General features: G+C 40.5%; 2 protein-coding genes across 6 annotated transcripts; one reads left to right on the forward strand and one right to left on the reverse strand.

Moving 5' to 3' along the window:
- Window positions 1–155: 155 nt before the first annotated feature.
- UBA3 (ubiquitin like modifier activating enzyme 3) lies at window positions 156–20,721 on the reverse strand. 5 transcript variants are annotated; one of them, XM_067303461.1, is made up of 18 exons: window positions 20,672–20,721; window positions 14,332–14,373; window positions 11,490–11,610; window positions 10,402–10,482; window positions 8,768–8,850; window positions 8,130–8,210; window positions 7,445–7,488; window positions 7,096–7,160; window positions 6,155–6,310; window positions 5,924–6,026; window positions 5,312–5,425; window positions 3,740–3,793; window positions 3,222–3,258; window positions 3,061–3,142; window positions 1,988–2,088; window positions 1,807–1,870; window positions 1,658–1,712; window positions 156–919 (listed from the first exon to the last, which is right to left on the reverse strand). In XM_067303461.1, exons 1-18 carry the CDS (start codon window positions 20,716–20,718, stop codon window positions 831–833), a joined length of 1,419 nt encoding a protein of 472 aa, XP_067159562.1. In that variant the 5' UTR covers window positions 20,719–20,721; the 3' UTR covers window positions 156–830. The 5 variants fall into 5 exon arrangements, with proteins under 5 accessions (XP_067159562.1, XP_067159565.1, XP_067159563.1 ...); XM_067303464.1 differs by lacking the exon at window positions 20,672–20,721 and adding an exon at window positions 14,511–14,551; XM_067303462.1 differs by lacking the exon at window positions 20,672–20,721 and adding an exon at window positions 14,500–14,517.
- On the forward strand, window positions 15,457–24,829 carry ARL6IP5 (ADP ribosylation factor like GTPase 6 interacting protein 5). The gene is made up of 3 exons (XM_067303465.1): window positions 15,457–15,719; window positions 23,838–24,055; window positions 24,425–24,829. Exons 1-3 carry the CDS (start codon window positions 15,544–15,546, stop codon window positions 24,595–24,597), a joined length of 567 nt encoding a protein of 188 aa, XP_067159566.1. The 5' UTR covers window positions 15,457–15,543; the 3' UTR covers window positions 24,598–24,829.
- Window positions 24,830–25,465: the final 636 nt, after the last annotated feature.

Here is a 25,465-nt window from a genome sequence, read left to right on the forward strand (position 1 = left end):
TGCGTCAAGTAAAACAAGAGAATCCACGCTGATGTCGGTGAATGGCTTGTGTTGTGCACTGCTTAAAGGCCTCAGGCTACAGCAGCTGAATTACGCGCTAGATTTTTTACCCAAAGTTATAAACACTCGTGAATGCCCACTGATATGCCACAAACTAAGGTATCTTATGTTTTTTTTATTAATAAATATCTTAACAGCACCAATGATACCTGAACATAATCCTGCAATACTATGCACAGCAGCCATTTGCTGATTGCAAATATACACGACCGGATTTTCATGTACAGTTGTTTGCTTTGTTTACAAGTAAATACAAAAAAGACAATCTCTTCCATATTTAACATGTTTTATAAGGCTGATCAAATAAGAGGAAACAATGCTTACTTTAATCTACTGACCCCTTTTGGTTTTAAGGTGACTCAGCAAATGTACAGGAGTGCTAAAATTTAAATCTAGATCACTGTGGTTCCTTTTAAAGGGCATCTTTGCGTGCATGCGTGTGTTCAAATTCAACAAGAAAACAAGTCTTTTGGCCACCTTAAAATATTCCATGTGTGTGACAGCATTAACACTTTGACAACAAAAACTGGAAAAGAGTGTATTCCTATACATCAGAGTTCTGTACATTAATAAGCATTTATACAAATATAATCCACCAAATATTGGCTTCTACGTACAATTCTGAAATATGGTGATTCATTTGGATTATCTAACCTTCAACAATGCTAGTACTAACATGAACATTTCAGGTTACTTTAACATCCACAGTGTACGTTGTTTTACAAGGTGGATACAGATTTCTCTGTATAAGTAGTTTACTTATGCATGAACTAAGTAGTAAAGTGAAGTTTGAACAGCATAGTTTGTGGTGTAGTAACATCAGCAACTGCAAGTTCCTGGCCATCCACAAGCCCCAGTTCTGAAACAGAAAGAAAAGTTCAACCACAGCAAACCCGTGTATAAAAAAAAAAAAAAAAAAAAATTAAGAATGCCATCCCCACAAACCATAATCAAGATGAAACAAGGCAGCATGCAGCTCATTTGCTACACTGATATTAATCTAATTCAATCAGGAAACTAACAGAACTTGTCAAAAAATGCATCAGTCACTACTGAAGTATGTTAATACACATCAGTTATCAGGCTGCTTTGTTATAAAGGTTTTCTTCACCAGATGACATCTGCCCACACTTCATATTTCAGTAATTCAATGCTCATCTCCGAACAATCTAAGAAAGATATACTGCATGTAAAAAGACAACTATCGAATACTGGAAATAAAGGGAAAAGAGCAAAAATTGAAAAAGGTCATTCTGTTTTCTGAAGATTGTTTTTGCGTGCCATGGAAATGAATGATGTGAGAGTTTTTTGCCCTCCTTTTAACTTTCTCTTTGAGAAGAATTCTATTTCAAACATATTTGCGGGGGAATGGTGATCACTGATGTCACATAAATAAAGTCTTACTCTTTCCCCACGTACCTCAATAGCTAAATACCTTCAATTAGGGATGTATTGCCTTTTTTTCATTTACACACAATTTTAACTCTATTAGTGCAAAATAAAGCTAAACATGCCATAAGGAGGCAAAAACTGAATAACCATATCTTTCTGTTTAGAGGAGTATCTTGAAAATCTACATGTGACAACTGCATGATACCTTTCAGTGTCTTGGAAAGATTCGGCCTTGTTCGTTCTTCAATTGAAGCTACAGTCTGGAGGAAAAAGAAAAAAAGTGTTCCATTTCAAATTAAGTAACTAAGTTTTAAAAGTAAGAGTATTAAACTAAATTAAGCAGGTTCAGAATACCTGTAAGTAAAGTGTTTTATTCCCCCCATACATGGTTGCTGTGATTGCTGGAGATTTCATTTGCCTGTATGTATATAAAACATTCCAAAAAAAAGACAATCAGATAAAAATGGATTTAGAAATGTCTTTTTTGATACACTAATAAAGATCATCAAGTAAGTCAGAATAGTTGCACACTTACAATGAAGCATTATTTGTCAGGTAATCCAAGATCTCCTGCAATTTAGCTGATGGGGAAATCTCTATGTTTTGGGGAAGTTGGCTGCAGGCTGGACAGTTCTCCTACAAAAAAGCAGCACAGTAGTGAAGTTATGATAAATATGCTTTTAAAAATGCTGCTAATAAAGTTCTTGCAACTATTTGCTTTTTTTTTTTTTTTTTTAAATAATGTTTCACTAGAAGTGTTAATACTGTTGCAAAAATTTTATGGACAAATTGCAGTTCCCAGTGAAATCAGTCACTCTTTGACTGACTGGCTCCCAATATCAGCTACGTATTTATGAACTATAAATTTCATCTGAGCTCAAATTTAGGTGTACTACAAATCTGGAAACCATTGTTGTCAGAACCTCTTTTTGAGAAGATTTGCTTCTGTGTTCTATTCTGTAAAATGCATTTCCTTATGTTACAGGGTAAATCTTTGGGATTCACTTTCCAAAAAATTGAGTACCGTTTTCCTCCACAGCTAGCACAGGAGAAGCAACAACAATGTTTAAATACCAGTGTTGTAAAAGCAGTCAGCCAGCACTAGCTGTCTGAAAAACCTCCCTATACCAAGAGCTACTTTCTAAATAGCAAGAAACTTTGGCTCAACAAGCAAAATGTTAAATATGCCCTTAAGCATACTACATAATTTTGGGGGGAAACTGACGGGTAGAAGAACAAGTTTTAGCACTGTCCCCAGGGCATCAAAAGCTTCCATTAAATAAGACATCTTGATCTGGAGGTTAACCTCATCCAGCAACAACTAGTCTTGCTGCTTTACATGGACGGGCCCCCACTGCCATCACTGTTAGACCCCACTGTTAGACACACAAGCTAAAACAAAAATACCCCTCATACATACTGACCACAATGTTCTGCAGAAGGAACAGACTGGCAACATTGTAGTTTCTCCTTTTAAAACTTAGGAAGTATTTAGGATAGTGCCAGCGGGCAGAGAGGTTCAATTTTGGGGTTCAGAAATTCACAGAAACTGCAGAAAGTGCAATAAAAATCAAGGAAACAACCGTGCAAGCCTTTAATGTTACTAACCTTTCTTTCAGCTTCAAATGTGTACGTGTATAATCCATCTACATCATTGAACACCAAGTAGTTGTTAAGAGGAATGTATGCACTGTAAGAACAAGCAAGTTAGTGCTAATACAAGTCATTGTGTTGGAAATCATGTATGTTATTAATAAGAAATGAAATACCTTGTGGCTATTTTAAAAACTTCAGTGGCACAGACAGCTGGAAGGAGGAAAACAAAAACCAACACAATTCTGTTGCTTTTCTATCTCAGAACATACAGACATTAGTTCACAAGGTTATATCAAAGAAGTGAAAAAATTTCAAATACAGCAGTTTGGAAAGAGAAAAATAAGCAACTATCTTAAGGTAGCTGGTAGTACTATGAATTAATACAACAGACTCAGCACAAATCTGAGACTGTGTTAATCACATATATTGTGTTTTCCAGTTAGTATTTTTTCAGTCTCAAATGCTGTTGCTCACTCTCACAGTCATACCTGAGTTTAAAATTCATGCACAATCACATGCAGTTTCTCCATGGAAAACAGAAATGAGACAGTAAGAATAAGTGAGACTCACTTAAAAATTACTGTTTTCCTCCCCAAATTCTTTAGTCCCAACTGTTGCCTTACGAAAATCTAAAGTCTATACACCAGAGGTGAAACGAGTTAAAAACTATATTCTGGTTCTTTCAGCATACCTGCAATTACTGCGTTTGTAGAAGCTACTGCTGGAATAATTCGTTTAACGACACCTGTAGAAACAAAATATATAACCTTATCTTTTCCAGGAACTATGCTGTGAGACCACTTTTAGCCAGAATAATTACGGAAGGGCGTACCCCAAGCTACTTTAAAAACTCTCCCAGAACTTCGCTAGCTACAAAGTATAATGCCATGCTTCTCAAGAACTTTGGCCTTTTGTTTTTTCTTTTAAAGAATAGATAAAGCATTTTGAGGGAAAAAAAAGGTATCACACAAAGAGAACTAGTGAACCAATTCAAAAAACAAGTTTGCTGTATTTAGCATAAGACGTTAATTTAAAATCTAGTTCTATTCCTGGTTAACTGGAGAAATGCACAAAGATACTTGGTTTTGGCATTCCTTATGCAAGAATAGGCTTGCCAAACTGTATTGGCACCTTCATCCAACTCTTCTTACTGAACCCTTCCAGTCAAACAGCACAGTACCTACGCAGATGTAAAGCAAATTCCTACGTTTAAAGTTAGTACCATCAGCAACAAGGAGGATTCACTCTTTTCTCAGGCCTGCCAAAAAGACAGTGACTTCCTAAGAAGTCTTAAGTTCCTCTGGCTTCCCAGTATTACTGTATTCCTTTAGACCCAATAAAAACATGCACACGAATATAAAAACTTTAATGTCTTCAGCTTCCTTCTGCTGCCTACTTTATAATGAAGCCATCTTTAAATACTGAAAACTGTGCAGCCATTTCCATGTACATAATTACATTTACAACCATAAATCCCGGGTTTGTCTATGCCAAAAAAAAAAAAAACCAACTAGATAAGCTAGTATAAACTGCTGCAAACCAAAAGACCATATGCAATACAATAGGTGGAATCTGAGGAAGATGCTCAAGCAGTCAATTTGCCATTCTTTGACAGAAAGGCACACTGAGGTTCAAGCGTGGCATTTCAAGTCCAACATTTCAAATCTATTCTCAGTACTACAAGTTAACAAATAGATATAAAGTTACCACAATCCCTCCACACAGAACAGAACTTATTTCTGGAGATTATGGATGAGATTCTTCATTTCTTTTCTATTTAGTTAGAGTTTAAAATGCTGATTAAGTACATGGTAGCATTCTGCATTTGCACACGAACAGAAGCACGCATAGCCATAAAAAACAGACACTGTAGTCTTCACCAGCCTCAACTGGCATAAACAGTTTCTAAAAAAAGGCAATCATGTTCTTTTGTTCCCACTCTGAGCCAGCAAAAGTAGTCACAGTGTAAAGCAAACTGTGGAGCTGCTCCAGGTTAAAACTAAAATGGCAAAAAGAACATTCAGTTTTGTCCCACATAAGTTTCCCAGCCTGATTCATCAAGAATGCCTAAACGTCTGACTCATCGTGAAATATTTGTGCTGGCAGAGGAAAAAAAGCTATTTGTTTCTCTTTTAAGCTGTCCAGGGAGAAGGGCACTATTTCTTTCCCAGCAGAGCTGCCAGCTTAGTCATAATAAGGACAAAGAATGCCAATTCAGTCTAATTGCAAATGCCACAAACTTAGTGAAATGCCATACCCTTACCTTGGGTGAGTCTATATGTAACACCTTTAATATTAAATTGCGATGCTCTTTCTAAAGACTTCTGGTAAATCCACTGTATATGTTCAGGGTCATCCCCATCCAAAGGAACATCATCTACAGGAAAGTTAATTTACAGATAAGTAACAATAGCTGCAATAGTTCTTCAGAAGCACAATGTTATTTTTGTCTAAAAATATCCTGTTTGTTTGAATTTGGGTAAAAATGAATATCCCATTTAACTATTGACACTTTTGCACTTAAAAAAATCAAAACATGATTTCTATAAAAATCTTCAGTTCTAACACATTTTGCATATAAACTATCTTAACTCTGCAGATTTATAGAGGGAGTTATGGGTTACATTTTGGGTGAGGAAAGATACTGTGCAGTGAGAGAGAGATAAATGTACAAACAAATATGAGACTGGAAGGCCAGTCTGAGAAGAGAAACTGCTACCAACCCAGAGGAGGCTCAGATTCCGTATGACAATGAGCCACAAAAGGTTAATAGAAGGTGAGAAGATTGTTTGACTAAACAGAGGTGTGTATGCCTAAGTCAAAACAAATTAAGACGATAAATGTTAATTCAGCACCAATGCAATATACTAATTACCTCCAAAAGGTTGCTCCTTTGGCCACTGCAATATCCTGACATACTCAATACAATGCTCTGGTAGTCTGGGCATAGATGCAATAGTACACATGGGAAAATTGACCTGGTGGGAAAACAAACACAAAACACAACAAGAAAAAAAAAAAAAAAGCATTTAGTACAGTTCTAGGAAGAGAAACAAGCAAATCAGAGTGGAATATAAAAAAAGGAAATATCAGAGGTTGTAATTACCTGAGGTGGATAGAGTTCAAGCGTGCATTCAACACATGCCGTCATACCAGGAATAATCACACGAGCATTTCCTTTAAAACCTTCTGTCCCTCCATCTATTAAAGGTATGATGGAACTTGGATCCAGGACACCATCTTCATAATGTAAAAATGACATCTAGTGAAAAAAGAGGGTTTTTTTTTACAAGTTATAGGAAGAAAAAAATCACCTTAGAAATCTTATTCTTAATGGTATACCACAGGACTGCATGCTTAACATACAGGGTATTTTAAGGATACATAACGTATAAAACACTGCTTATTTGTCAGTGCAAAAAACTTCAACTACCATCTCCCCCCTTTCCCCTCCCTCCCAATTAAAAGCTATTATTTCCTTATAGTATACTGGAATAATTGGTTGGTTGGTTTGGAGGATTTGGGTTTTTTGACTTTTCTGTTTTCGTTAATACTCGTAAATACTCAAGATCTTTTTTTTTTTTAAAACAAATTCACAATGCTGAAATTATCTCGTTCAATAACCAGCATGCTATTTCCTTGTAGCAGCGGGGTTCCAAAAGGCAACACTTACAAGTTGCAGCAAGGCAGTTCTGTTTGGCTATAAGGAAAAACCCCTTTTCACAATGGGAGCACCCAGAAAGGCTGTGGAACCTCCATTCTCAGTAATTTTGGAAACTGACTGCACAGGGCCCCGAATAATGTGCTCTAACTTTGAAATTAGCCCTGCAGGACACTGCACAAATGTTGGCTAACACTCCTCAAGAAAAAGGCACGTAAGATAGCATGCATGTTATTCTCTTTTAAAAAAGGCAGAAATAAATACAGAAAGCTGTGAATTTCAACATCTCTCACTTCATTTTAATGATATATTTTGCACAAATCTGTTCAATTTTAGTTATCTATATTCAAGCAATAACCAGGCTTTAAAAAGATCGAAGACTTTACCAGCATGCCATTTATCCATCTTCTTGCAATTATAGAGTCCAGCCCACAAACAATAATATGAAATTCTAGGAAAAAAAATGTTATTTAAAGTCTATATTAATGCATATTTCTTAAGACAACCAACATATTCTGTCCATAGATTTTCCACAGGAACTCACTGTAGTTCAACCATCTCCCCTTGGTTATCTATAAGACAGCTGCATTTAAGTTTTGTCTATTTGTTAACTGTACTTCCAGTATACTGTAGAAGACTAAAATAATTAGCAATCTAACTAGCAGGAAAAACAGCAAGCAACAACTGCAGTATTCTAAAGTACAAGTGGGTGTTTTGCACACAAATACCACTTACGTCGATAGAAGCTTTCATCCATGTCTTGAATCTTTTTAAAGTATCTGAATGCACGCACAATAAAGGAATGCATTTAAAATAGCCGAGTTTACTGATCTTCTGTTTGCTAACCTAAAGCCAAAAGAGTGGATAATTTATCACTATAATTTTATGTTTTTTTTTCCTAAAACTAGGTGGTCAGAAGACTCAAAATTCCCATAGCTGAAGCTGTATCATCTAATCAAACAAGCAAGGGACACAACGTAACAGTTGCATGCAGAAGAAACCTCAGCAGACAACTATTCAGGGAGCTCAGAACACGTGTCCTCACAAAGATCTGTATCAGCAGTGCTGCTTTATGTTTTTAATCTAATATGTCTTGCCACTATGTACTCAAGACACTCTGGTGAATAAACCTATAATTCTAATATCCTAATGAAAATTAGGATACTTCATTCAAATAAAACAGACTCAGTGGAAACATAAGTAATGATTTCTTAAAGCTTAGGTTTCTTTCCACATGCACATTTCCTGTATGCTAATTCCATTCTGAGAAAGAGTTCTCAACCATCAGCTGAATCAATCTGTTTTTTACTGTATAAAGAAAGAAAACTGCAGCAAAATATTTTAGATAGTCTTACTCCCTACAGACTTTTCTGGGCTTTTTGAAGCCTTCCAAGGCTACTACTTCTCTATAAAAGGATACGCTACAACAGCACAGTTAGGAATGCGGCTATTAAGGAATTCTGCTGCAACTTCTGCTTTAGGTCGTCCAACATCCTTAGGTCTATGGGGAAAAAAAAGCAATTTCAAAATCAGAATTTTAGTAACATTCAATGTCTTGAGAATCTATGTCTTACAAATACTGAATTAAGTAACTAACAGTCACTGTAGGGCAATTTATTGATATGGATAATATTAAGACATTCCCACAAAGCATCAGATATGAAAGCACTAAAGTTATCTAAATATATCCTTGTAACTACAGTCATCAGCTCCAAAAAATTACAACAATTTTTCATCTTATTTGAAAGAAAAGAGTACCAGAGAAATTTATAACTCAATCTGTGTGCATTATTACTTTTTCCATTAGTCATTAACTGTATTTGAACAGTAAGAAATGTATGTTAATTTTCTTCAGGATCAAACCATGAAACCACAGATCTCAAAACAAGAACAAATTATATGTAACATTTAGTTAATTGCGAGTACTATTCTGATATGAAAGTTCAGAAATCCTTAATTAATGTCCTTTTGTTCAACCAAAATAACAACTGTATGCATACATTTTGTTTAAGTTCATCTAAAAAAAAAGAAAAGTCAAATCATGAAAATGTCACTTACCGAAACAGAAACTGTCGATTAAGATTAGAAACATCTATAGTATCCATATCAATGACATGGATCTGTCTAAAACCGGACAGTGCCTGTGGAAAGAGATAGTCAGCCTCATTTAACAGAAAATGAAATGTTTACAGTGCTTCAAAATTCATTCTAAACGCTGAAAAAGCAACAATCAGAAGACCAAAAATATTTATTCTTCATTCCATTTGCAGGTAGACTTTTTTTTTTTTGTTAAAATGTTGGGTTGCTAATGCTGATATTTGGATAGATGGAATTAGTAACATTTCAACAGTTAAAATGTCCTACTGAATGCAATATTGCTTTAACCTACAATATCTTAACACAGGGAAGGCAACAGTAGGCTTATCTGTAGTAAGGGGTGTTCCCTCACAACTAGAGTAAATTGAAAGTGTTTATTGGAAAAAAAATGCAGAATCTGAAGAAATACCATAAGCATTCCTGTTTCCAGAGGGCAGGAACAGGCAAACAAGTTTAATTCCTCTAAAATTTTATATTTGCTGAACATCCACAATTTTCAGAGTTGAGATAAACGGCAGTGACACCCTCAAATCAGAGTTCAAAATAAGACAGTATTCCTTACTGTATTCATTGCTGAGACAGAATGCAAACAAAAAAGTCACCTCACTAAGAACACGCAGACTCTCTGGCAGAAGCTCTACCTGTTCTCTGTCCACAGACAGTCCATCACTAGATTTGGCAAATAACAACATTAAAGCAAAATTGTCTTAAAACTGTATTGTGGGTCTGATCCGATAAAGTCACAACATCCGTCATGCACAAAGGAATAATCTGAATCGTGGTTAAATGGAATTGAATGCTGTAATAAAAAACACTGGCTTCAGAGACAGGAATGTTTTGTGGTGTTCTGCGCTCTAAGGGAGTGTTCAGCCTTTGGAGATAATCTCAAATTTACTATCTTGAGGAACCAGAAAGCCTGAGATCCATTGCTCAGGAAAGCAAAACAGATTCCAAGGACATGAAAGTCCCCATACACACAGTAATTTTAGCTCTACTAATTTCACTGTGAAAGAACACGAATAATTCCAGCAATTTGTACCTCCCTTTGAATTAATCCAAACACGTAAAAAAAATGAAATTAAATTTAGCTATGACTATTAATCCTTGTTTTTGTACTAGTTTTCTCACTTGAAATTATCACTTTTCATATGAAAAGAAATATTTTTAGTCATTATCTTCCAAACAACACTTCTTTCCATAGTTGTGTGCAGGATTTATTCTTAAATTTACTTCTTTCCTTAGATCTTACAGCAGGAGAAAACTCCCAACATTAGACCATATCTAAGGCTGCTAGTGAATTTTTGTCTATACTTCACAAACAGTCCCATGTTGTTCTTCATGATGGGCTTTGAGATGGCTAAAAAATAATGCACAACATACTAAACTATCATCTTTCAAGCTTATTAAGAGAGTGCATTCTCCAAGTTTATATACATAATTTGTCTGTATAGTCACATATTTTATATATTTTGATTACACTTTAGAAAAATAATAGTGATACAGAGTCAAAGATGCCAAACTAGTGAAGTAGAAAGGATAATTTCCTTAAAAAAAAAAAAATTCTAAGAAACAAAGGATGAAAACCAAGCAATTACCAGATTTTTCAGGAGTTCACATCCTAATCCTCCCGCTCCAATAACTAGTACTTTACATGTGCTTAACAAAAACTCAAGAGCCTGCAGAAAATATAAAACAGAAATATTAATACTCTGAATAGGAAAAGTATGATTTGTCCTTTGCTTCATAATACTTATGGTAACACATTTATAAGGCTTAAGTACCTAATAAACTTCACATTAAACAACTTAAATGAATAAAACAGTTTCTGCTTGCAGGAGTAATTAGATACTGGACTTTAATCACTTGCTTAGTTATGCAATTCCTATATCTCAAAGAAAAGTGAGATCTTTGTTGATACCAATATTTTGTTTATATTAATTTTCATCATGAAAAAAGCAAGGTCTCCTTCTATTATTATTATTCAGTTTAAAAAGATACCGTTTTCTTCCTCCAAAAAGTTTGCTTATGTATAACACAAAATAAAGGTAAGCAAACAGAAAACATTGCCTTCCAAAAAGAACTGAGAATTTTTAACTAGATGCTTCCTTCTGCGAACTGTTCTACCAGACCCCAACCTCAAACTAGTAAATATTAGAACAGAACATTAAAAAGTTAACAGTAAAATATCCTCAACTGTAAACTCTGAAACAAAAAAATACCAAAAAAAAAAGAGGAGGAAAGCAGAAGAAACAATTAAAACACTCTGAATTTTGCTTTACCCTACTAAACATCCTTCCCAATTCTATAAGTACTTATATTAGGCATATTAGGCTTAATTCCTTCTCTACTTATGAGAAATTCCTTATTGTGCCCAATTTCTCAAAAATCAAGAGAAACACTGCTATTTTTCATGTGGAATCCCAAGACACAGCATAATTCATGTGTATACAATACATATATATGATGAGAGAGAGCTTGTAGGTGATAGCACACAATTTAGAAATACAAGCTTATACACAGAATACAGTATGTTCTTCTAGGATCTTAATGTTCAATTGATTAAAATATATGCTTTTCATGCAGTTTTAGTATTCATACATTGCTGGTGGTCAATTAACGAAACTGTTTACATTAGTTTGCAACACACGCTACAATTCTTTTATTTAAAATAAGTGTTTCTCACTTGAGTGCCTGGCTCGAAATCAGGATGTGTGAATGGTCCAGATCGCTCGAGGAATTTCTTTACATGGTTCCAGCGACCTTCCCAGTCTCCAGTGTCCCCACACCCACCATCAACAGCCATTCTGCACAGAACATAGTAAATTCAGCTGCAAAATCGTAGAGAAAAAGCCACACCTCTAAAACATACTTTTATCCTCATATATAATGTTAAAAATACTTAAATTATTGACCATTCCTGCAAAAGCACCTGCATATTCTTTATGCATGTTTATGCGCATGAACATTTGCATGAGTGGGATTTCTTTGTGCAGCTAGAAAGCAATAATATAAACACACATAGAGAAAACAAAAACTGACATTTCAGTATGTTCCACTGATTTAGTTGTGACTAGTAAAAGTTGACCTGAAGTGAAAAAAGGGTCTACTCTTTTTGCTTTCATTTCCCTCATATTTAAAGAGGGCATAGAAAAAGAGGCTGCTCCTTTAGAAGTTGCTGTTTTTTTCTTCAGTGTCAAGACTTGTATTCCTTTTTTGACAGACTTAAGAGAGTTCACAATTCATATTTTAGATTATCGATACATAACCACGATTGTGAGGCACTGAATAAACAACATATCCCAACGTTGTCTACTCTGAATCTCCAAAGCAATTTATTTAAACAAGCGTTAACAAAAAATTAATCTTGAATGCTCTTTATCCTCAATTCGCACCATTTAATTTAGAAAACACCAATTTTAGAGTCATCTTCTGAGCCTGTCAATGTTAGCAATCTGAACTGAAAAGAGGATGTTTGCAGTTATCTTCTTTTATATTTTAAAGACATGCTTTTTCATCATATACTCCACTTCCTTTTTTCCCCTTTTGCAGGTCACTTTTAATAGTACATAACTATATATTTAAACTGTCAAGAGACTTACTAAAATAGTTCAAAACTAGCAAACTCGCTTATGTATTTTTCTAACATAAGATCATCAAGACCTACACAGAACAAGTCTTTCCTTAAGACAGCACACTTCCCTTTTCAAATAGGAGCTCCACTCCGTATGATTATGTTCTATGTTAATAAAAAACTAAGCTCGTTATAAAAGAGCTTTGCAATTTTGAGTATGAAAGATTGTCATTGCTGATAAGAAGTTTTATTTGCTTCCTCCTATGAGAAATACAAAGAATGCCTATGTCAATAATTCTTGTTGAGTTCAAATTTATTGTTACTTCCCCACTTGCCTCATCTCAAAATAGAAAGAAAATCTAGTCAAAACATCAAGATAGTGAATGCCTTTTTTCTCATGGAACTCAGAAAATGAACAACACAGTATGTCCTTAGTGACTTTAATTTACAGGCAGTAATTTTGCAAAAGATCGACAAAAACTGAGAACAACTTCACTGCAATGAAGAAATAAATGCATCATAACCTGCCTGTATTTTGACTGCAGACTGAACTCATTCTTGGCTAACTGTTGACTTTAGGTAAGTTAACAGTTCAACAAAATCTAAGCAGTTTCTTTGAATTCATGCAGGCTGTCTTGACCTCTGACTTCAACTTTTTTACCTTCCCCAGTTTTTACAATTTACATCAAAAATTGTCGTAAGAATGTGTATAACGTTCCTCCTCTGAACCCTGGACTCATCTGTTGTATACCAGTTTCAGTATGCATAAATATCAAAACTGACTTATGCAAACAAAATGGGTCAAAATACTTCAGAGTAATTGTTTCTGTGGATTGTATTACAATTTGTAAATTGTTCTGGAAATAAGCACAGAAGCTATTCTCGGTGATGCTATTAACCAGCAGTACCCTTTTTCTGTTTAGATGTGTATTTTTCTTTTCAGAATTAAGCCAGTAAGATTTAGTTTCACTTTTGTAATACTACAGTTTAGTTTTTATAGGGCTGGACATTTTGGAGATCTGAAAACATCAGTAACTCAACCTGAGATTTTATGTTTCACTTTAGAGATAATTTTTTTAAAAGTGTTTAATTTTGTATTGTTACAGCTTTACCAAGTACTTGCATTATTGGAGTTTGACAGAAGCCTCATTTATTTCATTGAATTACTTTAATTTTAAATCTAAAATTTTTAAATGTTGGAGTACCAGGGTCCTTATGTGGCTTTAGGCCCCAAACTTTTTCCTGTCCCCTTCACATCTCCAAAGCTCCATGCTTTTGAGGGATTTGGCATGCACCCTCACTGCCCGACATGCCTAAGGATTTTTGTGACCCTCACCCCAACACACACACATGCACTGTCTGCGAGTCTGCTGCTCAGGCAGGCAGGTCTGCTTGGTGATTTTGGGGAAGAGGGCCACAAGCAGATGGGAGGGAAGAGTTACGGGATGGAAGCAGATTAGGTTAAAGATTTCTGCGTGTTATTTTTTAAGGCTGTTAGGACAGACGCGTAGAATTCAGGGGTTTAACAAGCAGCAGCAGCAGCTGTTCTGCAGCCTGAATTTTTAATTTTCAGCCCGAATTTAGCCACTTGCTTCTAACCTAGAGCTAGAAGCAGCAGCACAGCTCCTTCGCCCCCTGCCACAAAGCTCCCCGCAGCGCACCAGCCAAGCTGCAAGCCCCCGGCTCCCGCCGCCGCTCCGAGCGAGCCCCTCGGCCCTCTCCCAGGAGGTTCCTCCTCCCCAGGCCTCGCCCCTCAAGGGCCCCTTGGCCGCCGGCCCTGCGCCGGACCCGCCGCTCGGCCTCCCCCCGCGCCCGGCGCGGCGCCGCTCCGCCCGCCCCGCACCTCCCTGCAGGGGCTGCGGCCTCGCCCTGACCTACCGGCCGCCCTGGGCTGCCCCGCCTGCCGCTGCCTGCCCCGGGCCGGGAGCCCCCGCGCCCGCAGCCCCGCACTAACCCATCCGCCAGCAGCTCCTCTAGCCTCCTTCTTTTCTTCTCCCTAAAAGAGAGAGAATAAAAGAAGGGTCAGTATCGCGCTACAGAGACCGGGGAGGAGGGAGAGGGGGCCCCAGGGCCCACCCGTCCCCGGGGAGCGGGGCGAGGGGGCGGCCGAGCACGCACATACAGGGCACTTACGGTTCCTCACCATCCGCCATATTTCCCTCTGCTTCCCACAATGCCCCGCCGGCCTGCCGCGGCGCCTCTATGGGCGGCGCTTTGCTAGAGCGCCGCTGCGGCGCAGGACCATAGAGGTGATGGGGGGCACAGAGCGGCGCTTGGAGGGCTAATCTCCATGGCAACAGGAGGGCTTCCGCCCGCCCCTCCCCCCCCGCCATCCATCACCGCGGCGGCCATCACGTTCAGTGCTGGGGCCGGTCCCTTGACAGCCAGAGCCGCAACGGCAGCCCCGGCGACCCCGCAGCGGGCTCCCTCCCTCGCCCCCCAGCCCCCTAACTGCGGGCCCCCCTCCGCCATTTCCCCACGAGCCCCAGAGCCCCCGGGGACCGAGCGCGCCGCCACCGCTGCACCGCAAACCCCACGCGAGGACGAGGCACAGAACCCGGGGGGGGGGGGAACTAGCTTCAGGCACTGCTCGCTCTCCCACAGCCAGGCGGCCGCTGCGTGCTAGCCGCGTTTTCAAATGCCTTTGTCTTGCCGATAGTGCCGTGGGCTTATAAGGATTGCGATTTTGGGGCTCAGGCTCCCCAAATTCCACTTTGGGAACTTGGAACTCAGGCGTCCCGCTCCGGCGCGGCTTACTGCCGGCCTCCATTTTGTGTCGGAGTTCCGTGTCCTGCCCTCGTGACGGGGCACACGCAGCTTGTCCCAGGACGTGCGCCCAGGGAAGGTGCACGCTCAAACCGGGTGATTATTGCGCCGGCTGTCTTCCTCGGGCGTGCCAGCTGCTGCCCCGCCTCCCCGCACAGCGGACACCACCCGGATTTCCCCCCCGCCTCGCCCCCGTCCATTCCGCCGCTTTAATCTCCTGCAGATTAGCAGATTAGGCGCATCGACCCTCCCGCCACGGGAGCCCGCCCGCCCGCGGCGCTGCGCCGGCCGCCGCCGCCGCCAACCAGCGAGCCGCCCCGGGGCGGCGCCGCGGCGCTCTTAGGGCCTGCGCGGCGCCGCCGTCGCCGCGGCGGAGGTGGCGGCGGCAGCAGCGGCAGCCATGGAGGTGCAGGTGGCGCCGCTGCGGGCCTGGGACGACTTCTTCCCCGGCTCCGACCGCTTCGCGCGGCCCGATTTCAAGGACATCTCCAAGTGGAACAACAGGGTGGTCAGCAACCTCCTCTACTACCAGACCAACTACCTGATGGTGGCCGCCACCGTCGTCTCCATCGTGGGGTCAGTGGCTGCGCATCGCCCGCGGGCCGCGCCGGGGGGCCGTGAGGAGGCCCGTGAGGGGGCTGAGGGGGGCCCGGGGCGGCTCCCTCGCCGCTGCCCTGGCTTCGGGGTGCGGGGGCTCCCGCGGGGGCGGGGAGCAGCCTTTGCTTCTCCTCTCTCCATCAGCCGCCGGGCCCCCTCCTCGCACTGGGGATGTTTCGAAAGCAACGCCCTGGTTGCAGCTTTGTGTCTGTTATTTCCTTTTTTTTTTTTTTCTTTTTCCCCCTGTTTTTAGGTTAGTGAGCGTTTATAGTAGGATTTAGGGGGGTTTTTTCTTTTTTTTTTTGTGGGGAGGGGGTAGGCTAACAGATCTGAGAGCAATCTTCCTCTTCCATTGAGGCTGCTCAAACTGCTTGGCACAAATGTGAGGGCTCCAGGTAGCGAGCGTTGTTTTTTGTTTTGGGTTTTTTTTGTTTGCTTTTGTTTTTTTGCAGGGGCACAGTATGCCTGGCAGAAGGCAGTGATGGGTTTAAGTGCTGGATGTAGCTGCTCTCTGAAAAAACTAAATTGCATCCTCTGCAGTGACCTAATGCTTCCTGCTTAAATCTGTCAACTGCAGCTGAACAAGCTGAGACAAACTTTGCTTTGAATTAATAATAATAATTCTGTCCCCTTTACAAAAAGGCAAAACTATAACATGGAACAGAATAAACTTCTCTTACTCCTGACCTAACTCATCCTGAAGAGTCTTAAATATAAAATGCATTAGGGTACCCATTTGTTTCATTTGGGGCAGGGCAATATGCTGGTAGTTTGTTCTCATCAGGTCCAGTTTTCCTAAAGAGAATTGGGAAATAACCTTCTAACCATCTTTTGAATTAAGGCCTACGTGACTCTCTTTCAAGTGTTGCTCTAAGAGCTTTTTGACCCAACATCTGAAGCAAGAGCTGCAGCAGAGGATGATTAAGCTTTTAATGTGGAAGCAGGAATAAATTTCCTTTGCTCCCCTCAATGGGCAAATGCTTAAATTGGAAGATTGCCCAGCCGCTAGGCCAAAGTGGCTTTGGCAGCAGTGTATCTTATCTTGTATGTTGCAAAGGCTTAAAATTCTTCTTCTAAAGCTGTTTTTTGTTAAACGAGTTGCATCTAGTTAGGGCTTTTAAAGCTATTGACCCAGACTCTCAGTTAAAATGCTTCGGGTTGCAGTGAGTTTTGAGCTATGTTTTGCGAAAGGAGGGGCCCCAAAATACTGCGTTTTCTTCCTATTTTTGGTGGGGCTATGGTGTAGTCAACTCACTAGACTATCAGACTGGTAAAAAGAGACTTCCATGCTCTTGCCATTCTTGCACTGCTATGGTCTAAACTTCTGTGTTCATCTGCCCTTGTTTAGCAGTGAGATATTGTAGCCATTTCTAAACAACTAGGCAAATCAAAGTGGTTCTGGAAAGCAAGGGGGAAAGCCCATCCCCCCCAAGAGAGCTGGGAAAAAAATCAAACAGTTTTGCTATCCCTGGCTGGAAAACTGAAATGGCAACAACTTTTACTCAGTCTCCTAAATTCCTTTCCCTTTCTGTGCTCTCATCTCTCTTGTTCATATCAAGTATGATACCTCACAAGTGTGGAAGGAAGCCACAGGAGGTAGAGATTAGTATCGGAACAACTAGTTCTTAATATTGAGTGGTAACCTACTGAGTTAAAAATTCCGGAGAAGGAACTGTTGGAGTTGGATCTTAATCTTAGATTTTTTTTTTTTTTTTTTGCCCCTCTTAGATACCTTGACAAATCTGATTCTTCTAATGCTGAAGTAAAAGGGGAAGGGGGAAGAACCCTGAAGGGTACAGAGTAACACTTCAGTAGAGGAAAAACTATCCACTTCTATTAAACAGTTTTCACTTGGCCACATTGTGTCTTTGGGAGAAAGGTGGAAAAAGGCAAAGAAAGTTCTCCTGATAAATTTATATCGATGACTAAGTTGTAATTGTGCGTTTCATTCTGTACTGCGCAAGAATCCCTGAGTGATAAATGATGAATCATGGCTTTTTAGGAACTCCAGACCTTTACGCAGGCCTGGGGGCAGGATTATGCAAACAGCTAATGCAGTGGTCGTTCTGTGATCAAAACTAAACTTAGCTCATAACCAACTCTACCTGCTCTTAAACCATCTAATTAGAAAGACAGGTGTGTAATGCAGAGATAATGTTTTCAGCATGGTAATAGCGTGGTAGCTGTGGCAGTGGTGGGCTAACATAGAAACTGTAGCCTACAGCTTTCTTGATGCTGGAAGTACAGCACTTATGCCATGGTTTCAATTTACTGCCTCTTGTACAACAAAGTTGACATCTCCAACCTTTCACCCTCTCTCTACGAGGTATGGAATAACCTTATGGTGAGTGTAGTGGAATTTTAATGATCTCTACTGCATGGTTCCCTTGTCTTTCCTCCTCCAGTTGCTTTCTCTGATAGCTACTGTTACATGTAAATGATGTTCAGTGCTTTCCCATCATGTATCTTGCTTTCAACCTGCAGAAGTAAGCAGGGAATAATAAATCTGTGAATGAGAAACTAAAACTACTGAGTGAGTGCTACTCTACTAAAACAGGCTGGTGACAGCAGCCTGGTCTCTTTCCTTCCTAAAAAAATTCCTTTAAGAATGAGTTAGGACTAGTGTGCTCATTTTTCCTGCAACTGTTGCGGTAAACCACTGAAGGAAAAAAAAACATATATATATATAACTAAATGAAACTGTTCCCCTTCTCCCAGATGTAGGGGCACTGATGATGACTGCCCATTCTTGCCAGGAGCCAGGGCCCTGTCACTGTGAGTGCTTTACAGATATTTATTAAAAACAGTGCCTCCCGCAACAGCTTGCAACTCGTTCCCCCAAACTTGAAACTATCAGTCTATTTAATAAGTGTCATTTGTCTTTGCTCTCACCTACTCTCACAGGGCTTCTCTGTCTTGCTGCTCAAACTAACTACTTAAATTCATGGGTTTTTATGCTATTGTTGTCAGGTAGTTGCTAAAGATTAGTTTTTAAATCTGATAGTATCTGAAAAGTGTAATGGATTCCAGAGTGCCTCACTTAAGAGAGTCTTCATTCTCGTGTGAATTAATATCCCTCAGCAGCCTAAAGTCCCATGTCTCTTCTCCTTTGTCCCCTCTGCTCTAAACATCTGCTGGCCTTCTGTACCACCCCTAGCAATCAACAAGTGGTTGTTTTCCCAGACCACCACCTTAGCTGACTGACTTGCTTTTAGTAATTCCCTTGCCACATCAAAGACTCCAGAACAGTAAAATGCTTAGTTCTTCTAATGCCTAATGAAAGAGTACGAATGAGTGAGCAATGAACATTGCTCCAAAACATATGTTGCATGCTACATAAATTCATAAAGGGCTGGCAATTTTGCAGAAAGGAATCTGGCTCCTGTTCTCAAAGCAATGTAAATGAGAGGCAGTAAGTAAAGAAGCATTGCTAAATCTTTAGATGCTGAGAGCTATCACCTGGCTGTGACCAGACTTGTTACTGAGAGGACATCATGCCATTCATATTTTTACATGCTACCATTATTTACAACTATATAACCTCACTGAAGTTAACGTAGGAGGAGAGGGGAGACAGAACTTGATCTATACTGTAATGTCATTGAATTAATATATGAGGAAGGAAGCATTTAACTGCTGTCATCTGCCCACCTCTTGGAACATGGTGGAATACAAGTTCTCTTAAAAGGGAATTTTCATGCTTATTTGATGTAATGACCTAACTGAGCTGCTCTAAGTAAAAGGATGTTGTTCTCAATGATTGCAAGTTTCTTGTTCAGAGTTTTTGTTCAGACTTGCCTGGTCACATGGAAGGGAAACAGGTGTGACAGCAACTGCTAAATAATCACACTGAGCTGATCTTCTAAAACAGAAAAGATTTAAGGATGGAGGTAACTTGCTCGTGCTTTTTATGTGGACTATCCTCTTTCTGGGCTCATGCTGCTGGAGGCTTCTTGTCTTGCACAAAAGATGAGTCTTACCTAATTGTTTTCCCCTATGCTATAGCCATATCTTCTTCAAGTAAACTGATCATCTCTTCTGCTATATCCGCACACTTATGCGCAGACATACAAAATAACCCGTCAAGAACAGGCAGTGTGGTAAGTCACTAAAAGTTTAGCTTTCTGGACTTTCCTCTAACCTATTCTGTGAAACATGTAGGGCAGAGTTTGGAAATGTGAATGCAGTAAAAAAGCAGTATCTCATCTTAATCTATTTTTGCTGGTCAGAGGTGTCTGCTTAGCTACCAGTACTTCTTCCCACGCAGCTACACTCCAAGCTGCTGGTATCTGTGCTGTTCTTGGATGCTACTCCAACAAATACCAAGTGTTGCATAGTCTTACCCAGCACAGGACAATGCCTGTGACCCTGCTGCCCTTCATCAGCCTGAAGCCAGGCAAAATGCTTTCATATTCATTTTGTTTTTTCTCTTTACTTTGTATGGAAGCCAATGCTGAGGCAAGCGCCGTCTCTGAAGGGCAGCAGGGGCACAACTGCAAGTAGCTGCTGTAGCCCTGAGACACTGCTGGAACTAACTGTAGATGATGGTTCTTCCTAGTCAGTTTGTCCCAGCTGTTCTGGCGGTTGCAGCATCCTACCATGGTTGTTTCTGCTTATCCCAGAGAGCAATGCAGCAGAGCATCCAGTTAGGGTGCCATTCGTTCTGGGCTCTTTGCACCTCTAAATGGTGTTTAGTCCTGCTATACTGATTTCTTTTGGGGTAGTGAGAACAGTTGTGTTTTTTCCCCAACTTCCCGAGGGTTTTTTCCTCCAAGTCATCTGAGTAGTGTAAACTCAAGCTACCATAACACTGCCATGCTTCTAGGTCTGTGTGTTACATGTTTAAATATTTGAGAGGTCCAATAAATCCTTCCTAAAGGGAATCACATTTAGAAAGTACCTTGTAACATAATTAATGGCTGGTCACTTACCTTGTCTCTGCAGCTTTGAAAGACTTCCAGCTTTCTTGTCCGAGCATGAATTTGGCTGATCACGATTTTATCTGGATATAAATAAGGTCAATATCAATGTTAGTGATTCTGTTATAAGGTGACTTCTAGGACTCTTACACTGATCCTTGTACAGTGCTGCTTTTCCCAGACACTGGTGTTCTGAAATAATTTGCCTGTTTTTTCTTTCTAGTGCTTAGCTATTGTGCTACTGAAAGGGGTTTGCCAACTGATCTGAGTAAAAATGGATAATGGAGGTTTGCCTTCCTGACAAATGTCACTGGCAGAGAAGAAGTTTCTATGCAGTAATATTTGGTAAAATCTTGGGTAGCACTGTGAATTACACCGCATCTGCGGGCAATTCAAGCAGTAAAGGGGAGTTTGGCATATGAAACACTATCCATTACTGTATTCAACAGTACTGAAGTCTGTGGACACATGGCTAATAACTTGAATACCAGTTTTCAGTGGCAACTGCTATCTCCATCTGTGTTCATGTGGCTCTGAATAACCTCATTTGATACTTATGTTCACTGTTTCTTTGTATGCGTTGGAATGCAGCCCACTTCAGAAAACATGTAGTCCAATTAACTTTACCCAGGAAAGTGGGATCTTTTGAATTTGTGGGGGGTGGGTGGGTAGGAGGGGGTATGTTGTAGTTTCCCCCACCTCCTTTATGTCCCTTACAGCCAGCCAGTTATGCAGAACCTGTGTAGGAAAGAAATGTAGAACAGAGAAGTCTTCAGTCCTTTGCTTCTAAATATGGGAAGGTTGCTCTTCTCCATCAGTTTCTGAAGCTGTAACCATATTGGAGGGATGGGTGGGGAAGATAAAACGTCGAGAGGAAAATGTGGCAGAGTGGAGCTTTGCCCTACCCTTCATTCCCTCCAGGATTATCTTGTCAGTAAATTTGGCGAATGAGAAACGTGGTTATTACAAGCTGTCTAACTGAGGTTTGGCCACTTCTATTCAAAACTAGCTGGGAGCTGGAGATGACTTCTGCCTCAAGAATCTTGTACATGTGGTAGTATTTATATAAATTGGACGCCAGTGTAGTCCAGTCATGGGTCACCTCCTCCTGCTGCAGGAGGGCGCACATGAAACTGACTGCTTTCCAGAGCAATGCTGTTCACTTTTTCCAGCCTGGAAATTTAAGATTGACAGTTCAGAGCTAAATATAACCCGGCTGGCTGCAGGGAGTGACTCAGATGCAACAAGCAGGTCTGCCCTATCACCATTTCCCCAAAGCCATGCTGGTGCTCCAACATGAGTAGCAGAAGCAGGTGGGGAACCAGCTTGAATTTTAATCTATTTCTATCCAGTTGTCCTGTGTTCTCTTGGCACAACTGACTTAAAGAATCAAGAGGCAGTCTCTGCTTTGAAATAATTCTTAGGGCTCTTCCTTCTCTAGGAGAGCACTCTCTGGCACTGCAGGTACAGTGTCAGCTTACCAGCCCAGCAACAGATTTCATCTGCTTCTGCAGGATGTCAAGTGGAGACCACAAACCGTAGCATCCTCTTCAGCAGTGGTGCAGAGTAATGACTTATTGTATCTATTAACTTTGGAAAAGTAAGACCAACTCCAAAGCCTAGAAGAGTAAATCTTGATGACATTTGTCTTTATCTGAGCAGCATTATACTACCATGATGGTTGCAGCGCCTCAGAGCATTCAGCACCAATGTAATTAGATCAGTGCACATACAAGCAAGTAAATCACAGTGCTCACAAAATCACACAGCTTATTAATGTATAACTGAAATATAATGGAGCCTGGATTTTGTGCAAAGTATATGAACAAGCTAAACAAAGTCACAGCTGAAAGCTGAGGACAAAACAACCTCTAAGATACTTGGGAAAGTGGTTTGAGCAGGTGATGTTCTCGCCCTGGTCCAAAAAAAGGACACATGCTGTTTATAGTCCAAAGCTGTTTCCACCCGATGTCTAGGTTTACTTGGTAACTCTGATAACAATAATAGAATACAAACCTCAGCAGCGGCCCTCTTGCCAAGTCTGGCTTTTCTCATGCTTCCTGCGAGATCTTTATCCTGTACTACCGTTCCTCCTGACTCTTGAGCCTGCTTGTTTGGGCCTGGGCTTGCATCTGTTGTGCTGATGGTGGTAAGCTCCTTCTGCAGGTTCATAGAAACTTATATTCTTTCAGGTATAAAACAAGAAGAGGGATTTTTCAGAACAGTAAAGTGGAAGTTAAATAAGGGGTGTAAGAGTCCAGGTTCTAACCTTTGTTCTCATTCAGTATCTTCTGGAATCATAACTGTTGGGAAATCCTTCCCTCCCCCCCACCCACACAACCCTTCTTCAGTTTACTCTGAAGTTACCCCAGAATCTAATGTTGACTTGGCGAGGGAATGAGTATAACAACTTTTATGAGTGTCACAGTGTTCTCAAAGACCTGATGTAGGTTTGCTGTAACCAGTCCTTTCTTGAGCAGAGAAGATAATCAACCTTGGTAGTGGGGTAGAGAATGACTTTCATTCTCTTCTTGCTGTAGTGAATTGCTGTTAAGTTACTTCCAGGAACTCATTCTGACGTGAATGCTAGGCATCAAACTCCAGAGGTATTGAAGATTTAAAAGCATTTGAAATAATAACTTCCTGTACTCAACTCCCCCTTTCCTTTTTCTTTTCGAGACTCTAGACAAGATAATGTGAAGGGCTATTCAGCGTGAAGGTCTGGGCTGAGCCTGGTTTTGGTCATGTGTAGGGAAAAGATCCTTCCCTTGTGCAATTGATTGCTGGCTCCACCTGCCGTTGGGATTTGCCGACTCTGGGTCTGAAGTCAAGTGAGTGCATTGCACAGACAGGAGGAGTTCTGGTGGTAAGGGTTTCTAGGAATGAGGTGCTACAGGAACTCATTATCCTAAACTATGCTTACAGAGAGAATGTACAAACCAAGATCGTTTAAATGTGCTAATTCACTGCAAAGCATTACTTGTTCAGTTGCACTTGTTGCTTTTTTAGCCTTTGTGTAAAAATCGGAGGTTAATAAAGGTTTTGATGCCAACAATGACTGACTTTTCAATGCCTCATCTCGCTAGTAACTAAGTTATCCAGCAAGCTGGGTGTTTGATATGTGGATACAAATAATGAAGGCTCTGAAACACACTTTTTTTGTCGCTTCTCTCTCCAGATTTCTGAGTCCCCTGAACATGCTTATTGGCGGTACTGTGGTGGTGCTGGTGTTCATGGGGTTTGTGTGGGTGTCGCACAACAAGGATATACTCCGCAAGCTGAAGAAGCAGTACCCAACTACATTTGTGGTGGCCATTATGCTGTCTAGCTACTTCTTGATTTCCTACCTGGGAGACGTCATGGTGTTCATGTTTGGGATCACACTTCCTCTGCTCTGTAAGTATTTTTAGCTTCTCTGAGGGGCTGGGGACTAGGAGACTTGGGCATTCCCAAGTAAGTCTGCAGAGTCTAAATTGGCTCTTGGCTTTACTATCTCATTATCTAAAATATCCCAGAACAAAACTTGGGGGGGGGGGGGGGGCGGGAGGGGAGAGCACAAAGCAGCACAAACTATCTTTACTGTTATTACTGTTTCAGAGATGCGTAAAGAATATTAAATGGGTACTTACAGTTATTTAAGCAGCCATTTGAACTTCAGCTTCTTCAAATGATGTCATGGCTTTTGAATTTGTCTTAAGATGGAGGCTGTAAGAATTATGCATTCATTGGGCATTAACAATTAATCAGTGCGTTTCTGTTATCCAGTGATGTTTGTCCATGCTTCTCTGAGGCTCCGGAACATAAAGAACAAACTGGAGAACAAAATGGAAGGAATAGGTTTGAAGAAGACCCCTATGGGCATCATACTGGATGCTCTAGAACAGCAGGAGGAGAGTATCAACAAACTGGCTGACTACATATCTAAAGTGAAGGAATAAACAATTGTAACGTGGCATTTTTACCTGTTGCAGGAGTGTAGTTGCTATTTACTATTGTTCAAGCTTGCTTTCAGTTGGTGTACAAAGCAGGAAATGCACATGTGGCACAGATTAATACTTGCAGGATACAGGTATTCCAAGGTTTTCAGGGCTCCTCTAAGAATACAAGGAGAGTAACTTTTCTATTGTAAATGTTCTGGTGTTTACACAAATACATACTAACTTAAACCTATTTGCTTGTCTCTTCTTGCTGGGGGGGAGGGGGCAAGAGATGGAAACCCTATGGAATGCTGTCTTTCCAACTGTCTTTGTAGCAGACTTGTCTGTTAATAAGAGTAGCACCCCTTTCGTCTCAGTGCTCCACAACGGCAATTCAGCCAGTTTATTATACCACGCAGCACCTTTAAGCTGGCGAACTTCAAGGGGAGCTGGAATGTATCAAAAGTAGGCATCTCTTGCACCCCTAAAACCCCTAATTAAAGTGGACTGTAGTGAGATCATGTTGTTAGCTCAAGTGGCAGACAGTAAAACTGCAGCTCTTTTCTTGCAATGAGTATGGGTTCTTGTTCTCGCCTCACATTCCTCCTTTAGCAGTCTGAAACAGTCTAAATAGATTTAAGCATGAAGAATATATATGATACCATGCATCTATCGGTTCCAGTAAAATGCACCTTTTTCTCTGAAATCTTGATTCTGTTGAGATCTGTAGAAACAGCTCTTCATGGGGGAGCCAGAACTTCCTCTCGTAACACCTAAACTACAGCTAAACACAGGAAGAAAGAGTATTTGCAGATAAACTAGACTAGCCAGGATTCTACCCTATTGATGTTTTTACACATTGCTACTTTAGGACTTACCTTGTTCTGCT

Source organism: Apteryx mantelli, chromosome 12, assembly GCF_036417845.1.
Source record: "Apteryx mantelli isolate bAptMan1 chromosome 12, bAptMan1.hap1, whole genome shotgun sequence".
NCBI classification, from domain to species: domain Eukaryota; kingdom Metazoa; phylum Chordata; class Aves; order Apterygiformes; family Apterygidae; genus Apteryx; species Apteryx mantelli.